Source organism: Pyrgilauda ruficollis, unplaced genomic scaffold (genome assembly GCF_017590135.1).
Source record: "Pyrgilauda ruficollis isolate IOZ18807 unplaced genomic scaffold, ASM1759013v1 scaffold40, whole genome shotgun sequence".
Classification (NCBI taxonomy): domain Eukaryota; kingdom Metazoa; phylum Chordata; class Aves; order Passeriformes; family Passeridae; genus Pyrgilauda; species Pyrgilauda ruficollis.
In genome coordinates, this window is record NW_024525490.1 from 9,879,217 (window position 1) to 9,900,235 (window position 21,019).

The 21,019-nt window shown below is 40.9% G+C and overlaps 1 protein-coding gene across 4 annotated transcripts in view; it reads right to left on the reverse strand.

Moving 5' to 3' along the window:
* Positions 1 to 472: 472 nt before the first annotated feature.
* Positions 473 to 21,019, reverse strand: part of OGFRL1 (opioid growth factor receptor like 1) — an 86,684-nt gene continuing 66,137 nt past the window's right edge. Inside the window, exons 1-7 of one of the 4 annotated variants that reach the window (XM_041477326.1) lie at positions 15,023 to 15,463; positions 13,563 to 13,649; positions 12,945 to 13,023; positions 9,803 to 9,881; positions 9,646 to 9,712; positions 9,358 to 9,503; positions 473 to 7,387 (exon numbers count right to left, since the gene is read on the reverse strand). In XM_041477326.1, the coding sequence (XP_041333260.1) occupies positions 6,628 to 7,387; positions 9,358 to 9,503; positions 9,646 to 9,712; positions 9,803 to 9,881; positions 12,945 to 13,023; positions 13,563 to 13,649; positions 15,023 to 15,268 (1,464 nt within the window). In that variant the 5' untranslated portion in view covers positions 15,269 to 15,463 and the 3' untranslated portion in view covers positions 473 to 6,627. Of the gene's footprint in view, positions 7,388 to 9,357; positions 9,504 to 9,645; positions 9,713 to 9,802; positions 9,882 to 12,944; positions 13,027 to 13,562; positions 13,650 to 15,022; positions 15,464 to 21,019 lie in introns of those variants that run through there. The other 3 variants (XM_041477325.1, XM_041477328.1, XM_041477327.1) reach the window with 3 other exon arrangements.

The window sequence follows — 21,019 nt, forward strand, 5'->3', positions numbered from 1 at the left end:
TATAGAACTTTATACATCTGCACTCACACCATGTGACTAACAGCTTACTGCAAATCCAGAACTGAAGCCATCCAATCCTGCAGCTTCAGCACAGGATAAAAAATAACAGCAGGTTAAACGTTTCCCTGCTACATTTAAGCAGCAGCAGCCTGGTTTTGACTGCTCCAGACAGTTTATGCCTGCATGATCATAGCGATATTTTACTCTTTAATGTTAACAGTGTTTTGATAGTATACATTTTTCTTATTTAAAAAATGAACCATGGACTTTTAGAAAAGCTGACTCTGGGCCTTCCCTCATTCCTCTACTATCCATGGTCATTTTGCCACTGACAACAAAAAGAGGAGGACCAGAGCCTTTAATTCCCTCCTTTTAAGTGTTAATATATTTACAGAAGACTTTAAAAACAAGCGCCAAACAGCAACTGCACATTATTAGAGCTACACAATATTTGTATATGTTGCTAAAACAATGCTGCTAAATGAAGAAGCTTTATTAGTTCAGAGTTTTTGGCTGCTGTTATTAAAAATATATTTACCTGAAAGGAAATCCAAGTATTTAATTTTACAAATTATTTAAAACATAGCAGTAAGCAACATAAACTATTGCTTTTTATGTTTATACAATTTTTTTGGCATAACACTGCCATACAGATACAGAATTATAAAATATCTCTTTATAGTGCATTACAAATCCAGAAACTGGTTACCACTCCTACCACATACACATGGTGTTGGTACTACCAAACATGCATGGCATTCTGTGATTAAACACTGCAAAGGAATACAGAGAAGAGAGCAGGACCATTCATAAAAATTGACATAGAGCTGTTCCATTTTGCAAGTAAAAATTGTTGGGCTTTGGGGTTTTTTCTTTTTACTGCACTTTTATCTTAGAATACATTTCAACAACGAAGTCTATGATATTTTCAAATTTTATCAGTGCAAAACTACACTTAATCATCTGTTGCCAAAATCAAACTGCATAAAGGGCAAACAACCGTGGAATACCTTAAAACACAGAAAAAAAAAAAAAGAGCAACTAATGATTAGCAAACATGCTTCAGCAGATCCCAAAAATATAAGTGCCATAACCTTTTTCACTGCAAAACAATAATTTTCACATGGTTAGCCACAGCAGTAAGTACATTCAGTATATTTCACAATAAACTTTAGCTGATGAATACACCACTGAACTTGTAAGCATGGTAGAATTAAAGAGCCACATTTCTAAGAAGAAATGAGGTCTCTATTGAATTGATCTCTATAGCTTTTGAACTGCATTTTAGTAGTCCATTACGTACAGCATGTAATAAACCTGTTCTTTAAAGTAAATTCTTGCTTTCACCAAAGGTCTTAACTAAGTGTACTTAAGAACAAGGGCTGAAAAGGGAACACAGTTTTCAAGGAAAGAAACAGCTCGCAGCGAATACTGAGCACAAAGATATTACAGAGACACAATGCGCACTCCCCTTGGAGAACTGCATCTAAATATCTGTAAATAGTGAAACCATGGTGTTGACCATAATGTGAATTGAGGGGGGTTGTACACGCTTAAGCCTTTTTTGACCCATTTTCAGACTCTGACAGCCATAAAAATACCTTTTGACCAGTTACTCCAATTGCAATTTTAACTGTGAACAAGTATCAAAACAAATTACTAAAATGTGGAATGATTTCCATCTTCTACATGATCACAATGTTAGATTTATTGATGCTCGTTGCTCCAAATCCAGAGGTAGCTCACTCGTATGTGGGCTAGGAATAGGTTTTCCATTTGACTGATTTTGTTTTTACACAGGTAAGAAAAAAAATAAATCAACCCTGTTCTGCAGTTGGAATCTGACTTTTAACACTTAGTTTACACTTTTAGCACTAGTCTACAAAAGGATTTATGTGCAAATAGGTATTCGGAAGGAACAGGTAAGGTAGCACTGTCTTCAACTTAGGACAAGTTTCTGCCTAAGCAGACATCTTCTGCCTAAAAGCAGAAGAAACATGGGACATTTTCTGCCTAAGCAGGTATTTTGTCATTAGAATCTCTCGTGGCATTTAAAAACTGATTTGAAGTGGATTACTCTTCATCTTACAGTACTTGTAGTACTGTGTTCAAACGCAGTAGCAATTCTTTAATAAACAGATATGAGACAAATAAAAGATCACCTTCTCCACACAAAAAACCATTAAAACATGGAACTCACAGCCACAAGAGACTGAAGATACTGAAAGAAACCACGAGTTCAAAATCAAAAAATTCCTGGAGAAAAATGGGGTCACTGTGTAATTTCTTTGTTTCACAGCATCTTTTGGTGGCCAGCACTGGAGGCAGACACAAGGCTAGAAACATCTTTGGTTCTGATCCCCACTGGCAATTCTGAGGACAACATACATCACCAGCATGATATTGTCACACTTTTATTAATGGCAAAACTTGCTTCACATACTTGCATCTTATTCATAAATACAGCTTTTGTCAAGGAAATTCAATATGTTATGTTACCTGCAAAAGTGTGGTGTAAAAAATTACATTTTCACCTAAACATATATAACTATAAATTGTGATCAGTACCATCACAACAGTCAGAAGAAGAAAGGGGTAAAATAACCTCTCAATTAAACAGGTAGACATAAATTTTATTTAAAAACAAACAAGAGCTGTTTTCTGTTTAAATCCAGCAAATGTCACTTGTCTTACCTCATTGGATCATCCATCAATATTGTACCAAGCTTTTAAGGTCTGTAAACCTTCTGTTTATAGTACAGATATATGCAACTGCAGATTATTAGAATTATCCTGGAATAGTTCAGGGAGGCTTACACTAGGTTACATGAAATATTAACAATGATTATACAAATATCTAATATATTAGAGTGCTGCAATCTTAGAGCAGGAAACTGAGGAGCTGACCCAAGCCAGGGAACAGCTCTCAAAGGATTATTGCACTTATTTTTAGCATCCTTCAAGATTTTATTTGAGCAACATGAACATAAAGACCTCGGACCTGCTCCTAGATACATGGACAGATGTAACTACTCTTCTGCTCTGAATGGTCTGTGCTGCACACCTCATGTACCCAAGCCTCCAGTCTCTACACCAACACAGTATCAGGTACTGAGGCACACTTGTGTGGCATAGTAGGGCACAGAGCTGTAACTAACCTTAAAGTGCTGCATTTTTGCATGATTTGTATGATTGCCTTGTGTGTACTCATCTGTGTACTCAGTAGCATTGTTCGAAGTTGCACATTCATATCCCCTCGCCATAAGATCCTTAAAATCAAATTCACAGGTATGTGCACGTACACACTACTCCCACTTAACAGTACCAGAGGCTACTCAGATGTACGCACTTGGGAAGAACCTTCATATGGAAGGTTCTGTTCAATTAACACATGAACAGCTCAGATTCTAGTCTAACACTGGGCCAAAATACACTATTGTAGTAAGTACACAGAAATCCCTGAATACTTAAGCATATAGCAAGACAAAAAGAAATTTAACAGTAAGCAAATGACTTGGCTTTCTTTGCACACCCTCAGTTACTGAAGCGATGGTTAACCAACTATGCACTGGCATCTATGAGAATACAATCATTTCAACACACGCATATATTGTACATATACTGTAAACCTGAAAACCAATACTTAGAAACTTCAAGCACAGGGTGCTTCTGGTTGCTAAGGCCATGATTCTGTAACAAAAATGCATACAGTGCACCCACTTGATCCTCACAAATCTCAATGGGACACTACGCTGTATGATTGCCCTGCAATAAACCCTTCTTTTAAGTACTTGCAAACTCAGAAGAAACATTTTCTCCATGAAAAGAATGATAAACTGTCACGTTTTATATAAATTTGTTAGTTAAAGCTGAAGTGTCCCTTGGGAGTAATTCTGTTGATAAAGCTGTAGAACAAGGATTAGAGAGTGCAGGAGCCCACCTAACACAAAAACCCTCACTTACATAGTCCCCATAGGTCTTTGTAGGCAACTGATATGCCACTACTCTTCTATGAAAACTGAGAGAATATATTGTGTTGCAGACTAAAAAAAAACCCAAAAAACATTGCAGAGTTAATACAGGTGTAAGTACCAAAGTTCTTGACAATATTTTCAGATACCTTGGCCCCTTAATGCAGATTAATGCAGATTAATCAGTCAGATTAAAAGTATTTTAAGTACTTAATTATGAACATTGAACCAGTAAGCATGTTTAAGTGAGAGATATGTCATGATAATGGAATACTGCAGAGTAATCTTCTGGATGCACATCCCAAGAACTTTGTTTAAAATCAGGGCAAGATTTCTCTTCTTTTATTCAGTAGACAAAAGATCTCCTGAGGTCAATCAAATGACACTATAAAGATAATAACACCTCTGTCATCCCTTATTTCATGTCAATACTCCACATTTTCTGTAAAGTGTTTAAAATTAACACTAAAGTTCATAAATTGAAGGCTTTGTATAGCTTCTTATGCTATAGTTATGTTCCCTATACACAAGGTATCCATTTCCCCTATGATACTCAAAAAATAACTATATAAGAACAACTCTATGAAGTTTGCACAGTTAGGCACTCAAGACTGAAGAAGTCATAGGAAGAAAATGAAATGTCCTGCCTTTCCATGTGGAGGGGCAGAGTCCTTTACTACACAGTTTTATCACAGCACTTCCTTCCCTTCTTTTCTGAAGGTCAGAGGCGAACACGAACAAGGGGATTCCAGTTCATGACCAGGGAATTGTGAAAGGCTTCTCAGGATCTTTCTGGCCTTAAAAAGGTAGTGGCTGGAATTCTTTAGGGCATTTCTGCTCAGACAAACTTAATGCCTACTTGAATAATGCCTAAAGAAAAATCCAGGTATGTAAGTTCCTTTCCTCACAAGTCACCACAAAAGGAGAAATACATCTTCCTTCTTCTCTGCATCTTTAGGATGGAAAGAGCCTGATCCTTTTCCACAGTGCCAAGATCCCTAACTGCCACTCTATTTGATCCCAAGAACCAACACTACCTGGAGAAAAAAATGGATGATGCATTGCCATGATTGGCATTAGCAAAACAGAATAGAAGACATTTTGTCTATGCTCTGAAACCCCTGAAAACTTCATCATTTAGAGTTATAAGACTTGAATAAAGTCATGTAGCATTTTGACGCTCAAGCTCTAGTCAGCCTCTTGCCTCGTAACATTAATCAGCAATACATTAAAGGCAGTGGATAATATGCACACTTTTAAACAGAAAATACATACAGAAGTTTTAGAGTATTTTAGAACTGTAGGAAGTGTGACTTTCACCTGCATTATTTTTTAATTCATATTCTGCACAACTGACTTGCTGGGTACTACCGTTTGACTTGAACAGCAGAAAATCAGAAGCTATTCAAGGAGAGCACACAGTTCTTTGGTAGAAGCTGGGAAAGATCTTAACAGTGAAAATCCTACTTGTGGGGCTCCAGCCCAGCCAACAGACTGGCCTGCCTTAAGTTTACATTGCTTATCAAAATAACATAAAACTGTGAGACTTATGATAAGAGAGCAAAGAGAGGGAACAGACATCTGCAAAGAAGTATCAGGACTGCCTTTGTCTCTGAGACCAGCAACAGGTGACTCCATTGCGCAGATTCTACCCAAAACTGGCCAGGAAACATTGAAGTTCAAGTAAGACACAACTTGCCATGCCTGGTGACCTTTTCTCTGATGGCTTTGCTGATAAGGCAGTGCTCTGTGGTAACGAGACTGTTTTTCAGCTGTCCAGAGGCTTTCCAGGTGCTGAACCCAGCTGGGGCAGTCGTCTTACTACAGCTGAGTAGCAGAGAGCTTTCAAACTGCGACCAAATCTGAGAGATCAAAGAGATCCCTCCCCCCAGATGAGTTGTAACAAACGAGTCAAGAGAAGGGAGAATTTAACAGGGAATAAAAGAAGTCTAAAGTGCAATGTCCCTTGTATCCAAAAGCTGTGGATACAGCTTTTTAAGTTAAATTTGATTCATAAGTTAAAACTTTGTAAGGATTTGTAAGCTAAAACTTTTATACAATGTACAGTGAATCCCAGCTGTACAGGACATGATACATGCTATCCATTGTTAAGTGCCTCCAACAAAGATGCTAATCTAAGCTAAAAGATACTGTGCAAATACCGCTATTAATCATGACCACAGTTCCTAAAAAAAATCACCACTAGGGTAAAAAAACTGTGGTTTTGAAATAATTTGAAATATTTTGGAAATAATTTCTAGTAATTGCCTAAATGGAAAACAAAACTTAAAGCAAACTTAAAAATTTTGATGTTCCAAGGCATTTTAGTTGTTACACTTTTTTTTTTTTTTTTTTTCAATACTGGATGAATTTTAAAAAGTAGATAAGCTTTTCTCTGCAATCTGTCTGGAAAAGATAATGAACTTCTTAGCTTTCAATATGCATGATTGTTTTAAAGAGACACACCTGGCTGACTGCTGATAAACTGAGGTTGAAAAAACCAAAACTCATTAACCTAACAGAAGCCTTATCTGATGCATTTGCAACAAGCATAGTCTTGTAAACTAACATTAGATGGAAATTTCAATCAAAATTAAGAAGCAATGAATAATTTGCTTCATTCAAAGTGAAACAAAGATTTTTTTAAATATCAGACTCATGGTTTGAGCTCATCCTTAGTTTTTGTGGTGGTTCCCCCTGAAACTGCATCCTTATCAAGATTATCCTGTAGATCTGCTGATGGGTCATTTGAAGTATTCTCAGTGTTACATAAATCTTCCTCTATAATGCCTGGGTGATTTCCACAGTCATTGTTCAGATTTTCATCATCTTTTTTGGAATAAGAAGCGTCCTCCTTTCTGTCTGAATTATCATTAATTTCTTCTGATTTTGAAAGTTGACTGGTATCAGTGTCACTGTTCTTTTCACTGTTGTTCTGCCTAACAGCATCACAGTTCACTTCTTGTTCATCCTGATCATTTTCTTCCCCATTTTTTGTGAATTCTGCCTTTCTTTCTTCAGTTATTTTACCAGCTGAGCTTCCACTTGCTGATGTATTCTTAGGCTCTTTTGGTTTCTTATGCTTAGAAATGTGACTGTTGGGAATAGAAACTGGAGATGCTGGCTTTTTATTTGCTTTGCTTCCCTCTGATTTCTGTTTTCTTGGGGGTCCCCAGATAAAATGCTCTGAGGGGGTATAATGTTGCTGGGCAAATCTCAGCAGTTTCCTCCTTTCTCTTCTGTCTCTAATAGTATACACAAAATATTCTAGAGCACTTTGCTTAATGTTGGGAATGGTATCTTCCACAAGAGCTTCATGCAGAATAAATTTTACCAGTGGAGATTTGAAACTCTCATATCCAAGTTCACCAAGACTTTTCAGAATTCGAGTAATTCTCAAGTAGTTATGTTGAGACCTTTGAAAGAAATGGGTAAAAAAAATTCTATTGAATCAGAAAAAAAACCAAACCACTTTACAAATACAGAACTGGAACTGCAATTCCTCAGTCCTTTTTATCACTTCAGATATGTACTTCAGACTCCCTATATTTTCTCAAAGCTGCTGAAGCTTCCTAGCACCTCCTTTGCTAGGATGTTGTGAGTAAAAATTAGTGTTTGTAAAAAGCACTGGGGGAGAGAGCTGAAAGCAAATCAAACATACTGATTTTGATTCCTTCTGCTGTATGAGAAGGGCAACAAAGCTGGTGAAGGGTCTGGAACCCGTAAGTCCTATGAGGAGCAGCTAAAGGTAGTGGGGTTTATTCTGGAGCAACAAAGGGGAGACATTGCTCTCTACCACTGTCTGAAAGGAGGCTGAGGCAAGGGGGGGTCGGTTTCTTGTGCAAGGCAACAAGTGACAGGACAAGGGGAAACAGCCTCAGGTTGCACCAAGCTGAGGTTCAGGTTGGGCATGAGGAAACTTTCTTCCCTGAAAGAGTGGTTAAGCATTGGAACAGGCTGCCCAGGGAAGTGATGGAATCACCATCCCTGGAAGTGTTCAAAAGATGAGCAGATGTGGCACTTAGTGCTATGGTTTAGTTGATATGTGATGGTTGGTTAAAGATTGGACTCAATGATCTCAGAGGATTTTTTTCCAACCTTAATGATTCTATGCTGTTCTCCTTCTGGGGAGAAAAGCCAGTCACTTTGCAAACAAAAGGGTTTGTAGAGCATTTGTAGTGCAGCTATGGAACAGGGCTCATTGCACTTCATTCAAGTTATTCCAAAGCTGGGTCTCCAGTCTAGACTAGCAACTGCACTACTGATACAGTCAGTGCTGGGGGAAAAACAGGCACCTCTGGAGAGTAAGTCCCACTGTTGTAGGAAATATCAAAGAGAAAATGAACTAATTGTCTTCTGCCAGTGCTTGTGAAAAGGTCTTTCCCTTGTGAAGCACACCTTAGTATGCAGTAAAACTTTGCAGTTTGAATTTTAGATGGATAAAATTAGGTAAAGAGAGTCCCAAATCCTGACTTAAAACTGAAGCTATTCACTGAAAGAACAGGAGTGAAAGCATACAGTAACATTTGGGCTTCCTGAAAACCTGTTTTATCTGTGGCCTGAGTCTGAGCCCACACCCATATTGGCTCATATAATGTTTATGTAAAACTATTAACAAATTATTCCCACTATTCACCTGGAATCCATCAGCAATTGTACCTACAAGCTTTTATCATGACAGGAGAACAAAATGCTGCAAGAAAACATCCTGCAGCTCTAAGGTCACAGATATTAGGAAGGTGAGCACAAGATTTGAAAAGAGGTTTTGGTACAATTAATCTATATGAGACAAAATTCAGTGCAAACTTAGGATCCACACAATACCAATGTAAAGCAACTGATATAATTTGCTGAACACTAGGGCAAGGCTTGACATAACATGTTTAAAACTTTTCAAATCAGCATTTCAATTAAAAATACTTAAATACAAAGTATTTAATGTTTTGAGGAGGGAGGGAAATCTTGCTACTTAACCTTCATACAGGTGTGGAGAATTTAATGTTTCTCAAAAAGAAATGTAAATACAAAGATAAGCCACTTTTTTTTTCCTAAGTGAGAAGGAGCACTTTGGGATTGGGTGAAAACAAATTCAGTACCATGACAAATTAGTTTGGAGCTGTGATCTTGTTCAGCACCATCTAAAGTTGTATTTTCAAGGAATTAACGATGTCAGTCCAACTGGCAATGGGTGAGAAGAACAAACAAAAAAAGGGGAAGGAGGAACATACAGAAAGAGGCACAAACTAGGCATCAACTATTTATTTTTCTCTTTTTTTTTTTTTTTCCTGGCAGTCTTTGGAAAAAATCTCTTTGCTTTCTGTAAAAAACAAAAGGATAAAGAGATTCTATAGCAATTCTAGCAAGTGAAGTGCATGTCATTACTTACTCATTCAAATGCTGAAATCTTTCTTGCCAGTTAGCAGCTCGTGCTACATTTCCAGTTTTATCAATTAGTTTTATTCCAAAAAACTCCAACATCATTTTGTAAGCCAAAAGGAATCTTCTAATGGCTTCTTTTGTTTTCTTGAATTCCTAATGGACAAAGAATATGTCCAAAATTCTTAATAGCACTAAAGCAAGTACTTCTGCATCGTGTAAGACAACTCTACATAACAAAAAGCAATTATGTATTAAAGTTACTGTGATGGTTTGTATGGAGATCAATCTGAATTACCTCAATTTCATATGTAGTTAATTCTTTAGCATAGAAGTTCAGACCTTGTTCCCTTAGTGGAAAAAGCCTGTTAAAAGAAGAAGTGCATTATGGCTCAGTATAAGAACACTTAATCAAATTAATGCTTTGAAACAGAAATAGGTAATAATTGACCAACCACTGTATGTAAGTGTGGTTATGTTCCAGTTTTTCATAGTCTCCTTTCCATTTATTTAGGACTTCTTCAATATAAACCCCTGCATAAAAATAATTTGAAAAACTGTTAGGTAGCCATCAAAATCAGCACTCAGCTACATAAAGAACATGCATGTTAAAATAATTACAGAACACATACTTTAATTGTCTTTCATATACTATGTGAAATAAGGTCTATTGCAGCCACAAATAAATTAATTTTAATTCAAAACTAATTCAGTTACTAAAAATTAAAAAGTAAGGTACTTATAAAATGTCAATATAAACAAAACCAACTGACTTATACTGGGTTATCTACAAGTGAAGGTATGTGGCAGCAACCTATGTAAAATATGTCCAAGAGCTCTCATGTCATGGATCCCTTTATCACACTGACTGGGAATTAACAAATTTCTCCCATAAACCACTGCACTGTGAATCACCTGTCATTGCCTTTACAAGACAAAACTCTGCAGCTATCCATCTATCTATCTATCCATCTATCTATCTACCTATCTATCCATCCAACCATCCATCCAATCTTCATAGAACAAAGACTCAACTCTTTAGGAAATCTCCCATACCAGGGATCTCTACAGCAAATATCATTAGGAAGTCTTTCCCAATTAACAGCGGCCAAGCACAACACTGAGACTGTGCTCAGGAAAATCCAGTCATGGGCCAGGGCACTTTTCCAGATACTACAGGGATATACAAAGTACAGAAAAGGATGATCCTTGTTCCCAAAGCTGTACAATATCTTTCCATGAATGAGCATTGTGTTCATCTGTTTCTATTCTGAAACCAGCAACAGTTTCAGCACTGCTGCACAGCATCTCCCAAATTGCACAGGAGCAACCTAAAAAACCCAAAGCCCCATGTATATAGTCTCCTACTATACATTTAAGATGCCTTTTCACCCAGTGAAAATTTCCATTTGGGTCTCAATGGCAAAGAAGGACACATTTGATACTTTTATTTAAGAAGTAAAGAAAGCAGCTAGTCTAAGGGGCTGCTAAGTGCATGGGGTTTCCAGTGTACGCAAAGCTGGAAAAGGACCTTGGAAAGAGGACCTTCACCATCACTGCATTGTATCCAACCTGTATTTCAAGTATTGAAAAACTTGCTGCTCAGTCCCAGGGCAGAGAGACAAGCAGGCCAGCTCTGGTCCAGAACCACAAGCTAAATCTGTAGGTCATGGAACTAAATTTGAGATCTAGTATTGCACTAGAAATGTTTTGGGATTTTTTAACAACATTCTCCAGTATTTCAGTCCTAAATCTGGTAGCTAAGACTCCCTCCAAACACTCTCACAGATCCACAGACTTGGGGCAAGGTGGTGGTTACTCTTTTCCGTTCTCAATACAAACTTCTGCATAACCAAAGCTCACAGCCAACAACACGTCAGCCTCCATGGCTTATCAGCTACCTTTGACATGACTAACTGCGGTTTTCTCCTAGAATACTAAGAGAAATGTAATTCTTTACAAATTTTGGGAGGGAAGCCCTCCTACAGCTTTCATGACTATCTCTTCTTATAGCTAATCCTCTTGAACTGCTCCTTCATTTTGGACTTTAAAGGAGTTCTTCCCCACAACGTTTTCTGTCTTTTAGTTTCAGAGCCATATGGTCCCCAGGTTCACACAGACCTCACTGCCATTGGCTTTCTTTCTATATCTGTTCTCTATGTAATGCCTCCCAAATCTGCTACTTCTTTACTGGCAATTCCCAGACTCACCTCTTCTTGCAGTCAAGCTAAAACTGACTAAAAGCATCTGCCTATGGGTATCTAGATAAAGCACAAGTTGGTTAAAGCAAAAGTCTTATCTTTCTTTTACAACCTGAGTTATCTTCTCACTTGCTAAGGGTATTACTGCTATCTTGTCTAAAAACAGTTCTCATCTTCAACTTTCCTGTGTGTACATTTTTACAACCTTCTGTGTAACATTCCCTTCCATCCAGCCTCCTATCTAAACTCACACACTTTGCATCTCAACTTTTATTTCCCTGACCTTGAAAAGTGCTTTCTTGTCATGCTTACACCTACCCTGAATGTTGCTGAATGCAGCTACCCTGAATGCTGGGAAGATCATCCTTCTAGACTGTTATTTTTTTATACTGACCTGGTTTTTTTGCTTCGCATTCTGCCACTGTGAAACCCTGCTCTGTTACATCAAACAAAAACAATACACCTTCAACTTCCAAAGCCTTTGTGACCTGTCCCTCACTACCTTATCAGAAACCATTTGTTGCTATGAGACTGATCCTGCTTCCAACAGGATCCTGCCTCAGAGGCAGCCTACACATCTCACTCCTTCTGCACTCCAACATGCACTTCACTATTTCCTACCAAGCTGCTCTCATGCTAAGAGGATTCTTTGGCAAATACCTTCAAAGTAACCTTGTCATCATCCTTTTAAAACTCAGAAAATCTTATTTTTGGCCTTCAGTTTGTCTTTTTTGCTAATGGCTAAGCTCTCATGTGCTGAGACTCCTGTCTATCACCCTAACCAAGACTGCTTTATTGCCTCCTCCTGCTTCCCCATCTGTCTGCTATCCTATTGTCTCATACGTCAACTGCAAACTCTCTAGAGTAGGGCTTGTCATCTTTCAGCTTCTCCTGTGTTTGTGCAGAATGCTGCATATGAGGTTCCTGCTCCACTACCAGAACTACTAGGGACACTGAGAAATGGCTTTATTATTGGTATTACAATAATCTCACACAAGATTAAAGCACATTTTTTTCCCCTTACACAGTTCTAGGGATAACACCCATAGATTGCTGCCACTCCTATTCAAACAGCAAGTTTGTGCAATATAGTGGAAGAACTTTATCTTTGTTTAATAAAAGGTACTGCCACAAACAGTGGTACTAACAATGCCTTGCACTACTTCATGCTGATAATGTCTAAGAAAAGCACCACCTTCCTAGGGTGAAAGCCAACTCTGTTTTAGGCACAAACTGCTCTTGTGTTATCCATGTGCTACTCCAGCATGGGAGGTTCATGTTCTACAGTATATTACTATACACCTTTAATCTGCCTCAATTATCACCACTGTTTCAATTTGCTACTATCATTAGTGAGCATTCTTTTGTTATCACGTTATTGTTACACATTACTCACCATCAGGTTTAAATGGGATTTTATTTTTGTAAAACCGGAGATTGCACAAGTCATTTTGATACCGGAGATCTTTAAAGTTCTGCTAAAAGAAAGGAAACAGGACATTATCAGCCTACAAAAACCTACCAAGACTATCCAGAAAGAGATATTGGGCTCTTTGAATAATTTAAGGGCAAAAGATTTCAGAGTTTTAGGAACCACAGAGTTCTACTCATGCACTTAAAGACTAAGTTTAAGGATCTGAAAATTTTTTCTGGTTGGTACCTTCTCCTACTGAGGCAGCAGCAAGAATAGCAGCACCCTCCCCCTTCAGCCTCAAGGAACTTCAGAGACAAATAATCAGTGAGGCAAACTCTATGATCTATCATCTTTGATATCCAAGGCACAAGCCTTTTCCTGGGCTCCTACCACAGTTCCCAGGTTTACACATCACGTGCTTGCATGTTTGCCCGGGATGAAAAGACATTATTTTTCTCCCACTCGCATATGTTGTGCCTCAGCTTTTTGGTTTGTCTATCAGCTTTTTGGTTCTCATTTCTTGTACTTATTGTTCAACACAAAGGTTTAAGAATGTTTTTTTTACTGAAAAGGCAATTTTAAACCATAAAATGTTCTTACTGGATACTGGTGTCGGTACTTGTATAAATCTCTTGCTGCATAGAAGCTTCTCTTTGGCTTGGCTGTCAGTTCAGTTCCATCACCACTCTGAAACAGTTAGAAAGCAGATAATCATCACACACAAACCCCCTAAACAGCATACTTGTATAATATTAAAATAATTACTTTTCCTTATGGATTTCAGCAATGTAAACAAATGTAAGTGCACATATTTGTCTACTGTTTGCTCAAGCACTGCCAATCTCCCTGCTCAATACTTACACAACACACTTTAAACCTAAGTTTAAAAAATTAATCTGAAATACAAAAGCAAGACTAAGAATTGTCCTTCCAATGAGGCTGAATCTGAGCTAAATCAACAGCCTGATTGTCACTTCCAAATGCAAGGCTTCAAAGGAATCTGGCAAGTGCTAATACAAGGTGAAATAAGTAACTGAACTTGAAAATGCAGAAACACAGAGACACCACTAATTCTGAGGAGGAAATCATATTATTAAAAAGAAAAAAAAGTCGGGTACATAGACTTAATTGCTACTATTGCACCCTGTGGAAAATAGTTACTAAAAATATTTAATTCTACTCCTTGCAATACACATGTAATAGGTTAAAGTCGAGCTTAAAAGAGGAAGTTCTCTGGGACTACACTGGGCATTTGCCATTCTCATTGCCCATACATGGCTTATCAACTGTACATTAATTACGTTCCTTCCTCCTTTCACAAAACCAGCTCTGACCATACCTGCAGCCAAAACACAGTTGAACAAGACACACCCCTTGACACTCGGTTATCCGGGACTAGTATCGCCAAGTAACAAGCAGAAAAGGGAAAGACACTTAGGCTAACTTAATTTTGTTTGGTCTCTGAACCAAAACACGATATATCTAGAAACCTAAAAAAAGACCCAGCTGCTCCACCCTACGTGGTATTCTAACTCAAATAAAATTATTGTCAAAAGAACACTTTTATTTCTTTAAGCTCGGCATTTACAAAGCTTCCTAAAGAAGAGAAACTCACTCCGAAAATTCGTCACACCCACCGAGGAGTCACAATTCCATTGCCACATAAGACCACATATTCAGATTTTTATCCTGTTTAATGAAGAGGCCACGTTAAATGCTCCATTTAATTTAAAACACAGCCTTCCCTGGAAACAGCAGCAACGGGAATATCAACGACACCAAGGCCTCGATTTTCTCCCAATAATGAGAGGGGAGGGGTGGGGGGAGATAAAACCGGGCTCGTCCTTAGCGGCGATGCAGCGCGGAGTTACCCAGCCGCTCCGGCCGCTGGCAGGTGCCGCCGGCAGCACTCGGGCCCGCGAGTGCCGCAGAGCAGCGGGAGCGGGGCCGCCCGGACCGCGGCTCGGCTCGGCTCGGTTCAGTTCGGTTCGGCTCCGGTCCGCCCGTCCCGCTCGGCCGCCGGGCCCGCGGGCAGGGCAGGGCGAGGCGGGGCCGCGTACCTGCTCGGGGCTGGCGGTGTCCGCCTCTGCCCGCTCCGCGTCCTCCTGCGCTGGCGGGGCCGGCGGCGGCTCCCCGGGCCGGCAGTCGGCGGCGGGCGGCTCTTCCCCGCCTCCCGCGGCGGCGCACACCCCCTCCTGCCGCCGCGGCTCCGCCGCCTCGGGCTCCGAGTCGGTCTCCCAGGTGGAGTCGCAGTCCTCCACCGTGGTGGGCTCCTTGAAGCTGACCCCGCTCAGCAGGCTGCCCATGGGCCCGGAGGCCGCGGAGGCCGAGGGCTGCGAGCGGCCGCGGGCTGCCTACGGCTGCGGCATGGCGGGGCGGGGCGGCGGCGGCCGGGGCTGCTCCCCCGCCCGGCCCCAGCCCACGGACACGCGCGGGGCGGAGCTGCAGCTCCGGGATTTCCACAAGAAACACGCGCGCCCAGCCCTGGCGGCGGGCACCGGGCAACACCCGGGCAACACCCGGCCGCCGGCACCGCGGGGTCGGGCGGGGCGACTCAGGGCCCGCCCGCCGCGGCCCCGGCACCGGGCCGGCCGTGCTCGAGGGGAGAGTTTCCCCTCCGAGGAGGTGCCTTCCGCGGGCATTTCACTTCCCGGAGGCGACCGCGCTGTCCCCTGAAGGCTTATGAGCAGCAAGTGGGTGCGGGTGTTCCTCGAGAAGAGCGGGGATGGCGGCTGCCCCAGAGCAGTGGTGTGGGGAGGAGATGCTTTGAGTGACAGAAGTGGTTGTGACACCTGCAGTGAGCAAGCTCCGGCTGTCCACTAGACATGGGAACTGTTGACCCCAAAGAGTGTATGGGTACTAGAGAAGATAGGAATGGAGGGGGCAATACTGCGGTAACCAGCCAGTTTTGGCTGCTTCTAAAATTCCTGCGAGTTTGGGGATGAAACTGACATGATGTTCAAGGACCAGTCTGAAGGGGCAGTGACAGTGTATTTTGTGTTTGGCTAGTACATGCCTTTTTGGACAGAAATACTGCCAGGAGTGAAAACCTGATGAGTTGACAGCTTAGCACATTGTTCCAGTGCCTACTCTCACCCTCATGTCTAAAAACATGTCCTAATTTCTAAGCATGGTTGGTAGGCTTTAGGTTTATACTCAGGGATTTCTGCCTTCTTCTTAAAGACAATTCTGTGATGTCTGGTGACCACTCCTAAAGATATGGATTATCATCAAGTCATCTCAGTCCTCTTCTTGGTAAACCAAACAGGTTGAGCTTCTTCAGCCTCTTGCCATAAATTCCCTTTCACATTCCCTCACTCCAAGTTGTACCTTTTTTTGTCTGCTGTGTGTTGAATGTTTTAGCATCTGTTTCAAGTGCAGGTACCAACATTTTAACTGGATGTCAGGGTCATCAGTATAGAGGTGGTTTCACCTATATATTCTTGTTTCCCTATCCACTCTCTATAAACTGAAGGATCATTTTAAGTCAAGTTGCCACAGTGTCATGCTTAGATGCACTCATGTCACTCTCGTACATAACCCTCCTTCAGGTTCATTTGAAACATGTTAGCTGCACCCACTGACACCAAACACAAGAAATTACAGGGAATGCCCTGATTTGTCAGACCTTGTTTCAGGCAAGTGTATTGGCAGTAGCAGCTCACCTAGATACAGTCACAGCTGCATGCCTGACCCGTGAGCCTGTGAGCTCAGTCTAGTCCTGCTGCCCATGCCCCTGCTCCCTCCCACCATCACCCACCTTGGCCAAGACATTTCTCCTCCTCCTGTGCTCTTCATGGAGATCAATGAAGCCCACTCAGCCTTTCCAATACCCTTAGTCACCATCATGCCAGCTGCTTCCCTCCTCAGGATCCAGCTACTCCCACTCCCAAGATCAAAGCTAGTGGCCTAAGCCAAGACATCCCCTCCATCCCCAACCCCCAGTTTTCAAGGTCTACTGGAACTTTTTTGATCTGTGATATTAAGGAATGCGTGTAGTTCAGTCTCATTTTTGCCAGGACATCATTTTAATAAAGAATAAAAAATCCCTGTCAAGCAGGAACAAGAAAGGTTATAAGAGGGCAAGCAGTAAGACTAGATGCTAGGGCTGCAGTTGAGGGAACAGAGTCTTTTATAACACTTATGTATCACATTTTTGGCGAGTTCCCTCTTCTTTGACCTCATTTGGGGGAAAGGATTTCTTTCCTGCTTCTACAGTGTCTCCTCCCATGTTGTTGGCATAGTTTGAAGTAAGTGACGTAAGAAATTCTGATGTCTGGATCACATTTTTCTTGACTACCTGCTGACCAGGTACTTCCACTGGCCAACACCTACTGGCGCAGTATAGACCAGTTCTGCTTCCTCTTCCCTTCTACAGCTTTTGTCAAGGTTCCCTCACTGGAATTGTGTTTATACTATGGACAGTGGAGCATCAAAAGCATGCCTTGCATGTGCATCAAAAATCAGGGGAAGGTTTTGATGCCATTTCAGTTTGCATGGCAGTTAATCCCACAAACTAAAGATCTTTCTGCAAGAAAGCTCAATTTCTTGTGTAAATAACTGCCCCTTATTATAGAAAGCTCAGTTTTACCTGAAGAGCAAGGCTGTCAGCCAAGTCTCAAAGCTGTCGACAAATCTCATAACAGAATTTTAGGTAGATTTTTAAAAGATCTGGATCTCAGAGCACTGAAAAGAACTAGGAGTCAAGTGAGCTGGTGGTAGAGCTCACCAAGACACTCCCTGTCATTTACCATCAGTCCTGCTTAACCGGGGAGGTCCCAGATGACTGGAGGTTAATCAATATGATGCCCACCTACAGGATGGGTATCTTGGGGTGATTTTGCAATGAGTAGTCTATTCCCTTATCATCTTCTGTATGCCCAGAAATGGTTGCTGTAGCTTTAAGGGGGGTAGTGGGGAGGGGGGAGCCTTGGGACTCTTCCACAGGATTATTCAGAGCTTCATTCCCCAGGCATCCCCAGTACCATGAGGACTGCATCCTTTTTTTTTGCTTAGCTAGCTTGGTTTTTGTTAGCTTAGGCAAGAAGTTTTTTTTTTACTTTCCCTGGCCTTGGAGAGTCTGCTGCAGAAGCAGTCCTTCAGTGGCTTTTTTTTCCAAGGTAAACTATATGGTTTGGTTTTGGTCTGAGATCCAAGAGAAGGACCAGAGGGAAGAATTGGCTGGGGTCTGCTCCATCTCAGCCCCAGACCGTGGAAAAGCTGAGCCAGTGAGAAAAAGGACACCACATCCACCTCCTTCACCTGCTGTGAAGAGGGGACCAACACCAGGGATTCACCAGGTTCCCATCTGTTTTGCTGGAGCTGCTGCGTGAATCTTTTGTTTTGTTTTGTTTTCCTTGAGATAGGAGCTGGCACCATTTTTTTCTCCCTACCAGGTTGCCAGTCATTGTGCTTTTATTAATTTTTTTGCTTCCCTGGCATTTTGGGATTTTTGTTCTGGTGGTGGTGGGGGATCTGCCCTTTGCCAGGTGTATGTATTTTTCCTGTGAACAATGTGTTCTTTTATGGTTGCAGCTTATTGCTGGTTCTGGTTGTGAACTTGAGGCAGTTGGGATTTATGAAGAGGCTCCAGCACCTTAAATAGCTTTGTAGGGTGGTATTTCAGAGCTTGGATAGATTCCCACAAAACATATCTTATTAGAAAAAAATAAATTCCTAAAAAAATAAATTACCTCACAGTCAGAACTGGTAGTCATTTTTGCAAAGGTAGTGAATTTATGGCACTTGAGTTCACTAAAGTAGTCCTGTACAATGGAAGATGACCAAGGGCTAAAGCCAGGAGGATCTGTTTCAATCAAGTCGTTTGACTGTCACATAACACAGGTGAAAAACAACAAAGACCTAGGGGACTGCAAAGCACTGTGCATCAAATACAGACTTTCATAAGGCTTATAAAAAGTAAGCACTTGACTTCTGATTATATATATTTATATACATCTTAAACAGCATAGATTAGTCACAGCCATGAGTTTTTTTCCTTTGATGAGGACATAGTTTTATGAGGGCTTCAAAGTGGAAACCACATTGCTTTCTCAAAGCTAATGCTGCATGTGATAACTGTTAAAAATTATTAAAAATGCGGTAATTGTAATACTTTATCATTATCTTGGGAGGATACTTGGAATAGAATACCAGAGAGGTCAATTAACAACTGCAGAGAGACTTACCAACCTAATGTTAAGGTGATATAAAGCTGGGAGGGATTATGCAGCCATAGAGGATATAGTAGACTACAAAACTGCTTTGATAAATGACAGAGAAGGGTAAAATAAATAACACTGGTAAAATGAAATTTAGTTGAGCTAATGTAAAATTATTCACAGTGGATATTTAAGCATACAAAGGTAGATTTAGGAAATGCAGAAAGGCATTGATATGACAGAAATATCTGAGACCTACAGTATTATTTGCATACATTCAGACAAGGGTCCAAATATATTTGGACACCAACATTGAGAAAGTGTTCAAAGTCATACAGGTATGACAATGTTTTGTATGAAGTAGCTGTAGCTGACTGTTATTTTAATGGGGTGTGTTACCTCATCTCCTTATTTTTTGACTATGGTGAATGTTAATTCTCTTCTTTAGTCCAGGAATGCCCCAGACTGCTAAATGCCAAACTTGTGTAGTAGCTATAGAAGGTGAATCTAATTTATAAAGTTCTCCATAATTTCCCTCTAGTGAGTGTCATTGGAAATGATTAACTGACTGTAAACTCAGAAGTCAGGTTGCATATTTGCCTAAATTTGTTTCTATTGAAATCTGAAATTCATTTATAGCGAAGAAAAGACTTCACATAAATCATGGTAGACGTGACAGATCAGTGTATTAAGCTCAGTAAAGCCAGTGGAAGTTCTCTCATTTTTGCTGGGTTATGACTACAAACCTGAAAACCTTAACTGAAGCCCTGTTTATTGGAGTGTCTTGCACTACAAGTCTGTAAAAGGTCACTTCGGAACAAATTAATAGGAGAGTGTTTTACTTTAAGATGATCTGTCTAAGTGTCAGAGAGGCAGTCTCAGTGTAGTCCTTAAGCCTCTAAGATTCTGCTTGCTGTCTTTCAGATAGAGTTTGAGCAGCCAGTTTCTTGAGAGGAAACTGATCCAGTTCTAGGATGCAACACAGTCTAAATGAATTGCTGTGCAGAAATCCTTGATTTATAGCTGGAATCCTACATCAGCCTTGTGATGGACTGGAACCAGCTACCCAGGTTGGCACTACCAGCTCTTCTGTAGTGGGCTTGTCTTCTGTAGTGGGTGCATCAGCAGGTCACCTGCCTGACATCACTGGTAAGAAAGGACATTCACTTGCCAGAAGGTCACACAGGATTAGGTGATGCCATTAAGTTTTGCTGAAGGGTTCCTGGAACCATGCAAGCTAGTCATTTTGGCAGTGGAACCCAACAAGAAATTCTTCTCCCTGAAAGACAAACTCAGAGTGTGATGCAGAAGCTCAAATGCAGGTGTCCAACTGCCTTTGGAGATCCCTTGGTGTCTGCATCTTCTGCTGCAGAAGGGTGCTGGTGCTCCATAGGCTCAGGAGGTCCTGTGGTGTAGCTGCTTGCCCCAAGAAGACATTTTGGCTACTCTAGGTCATCTCCAAGGAAATGATGCACCTACTATGTGCATGCTTATCATATATAGACATAGGCCAGCTACGTCTGTATGTGACTGGTTGGCTGGCTGAATCACTTTGAAAGCTGCTGGTCTGTATTGACCAGAGCTGCTTTTATCTAATGGACTATCACACACCTTGTTATCTTTTGACATACATCTCCGTGCAAACACATACATTTAGGTGTTTCTTTACAAACTTGATCCTGCCCCTATTGTCCCTGAGCATCCATATTTCTGTTGGGAAGGTGTGCTACAGACTCCCTCTAACATCTGATGTCTAAGTGGACATTTGTGACCTGACAGCACACAGTATCTCCTGTCCTGAACTTCCAGAATTGCTAAATGAGGCACCTGTGCCAGATGTAGGACATGACTTAGTGTACTCAGAGTAGGCACAACTCCCCCGGAGCTGTGTGATTT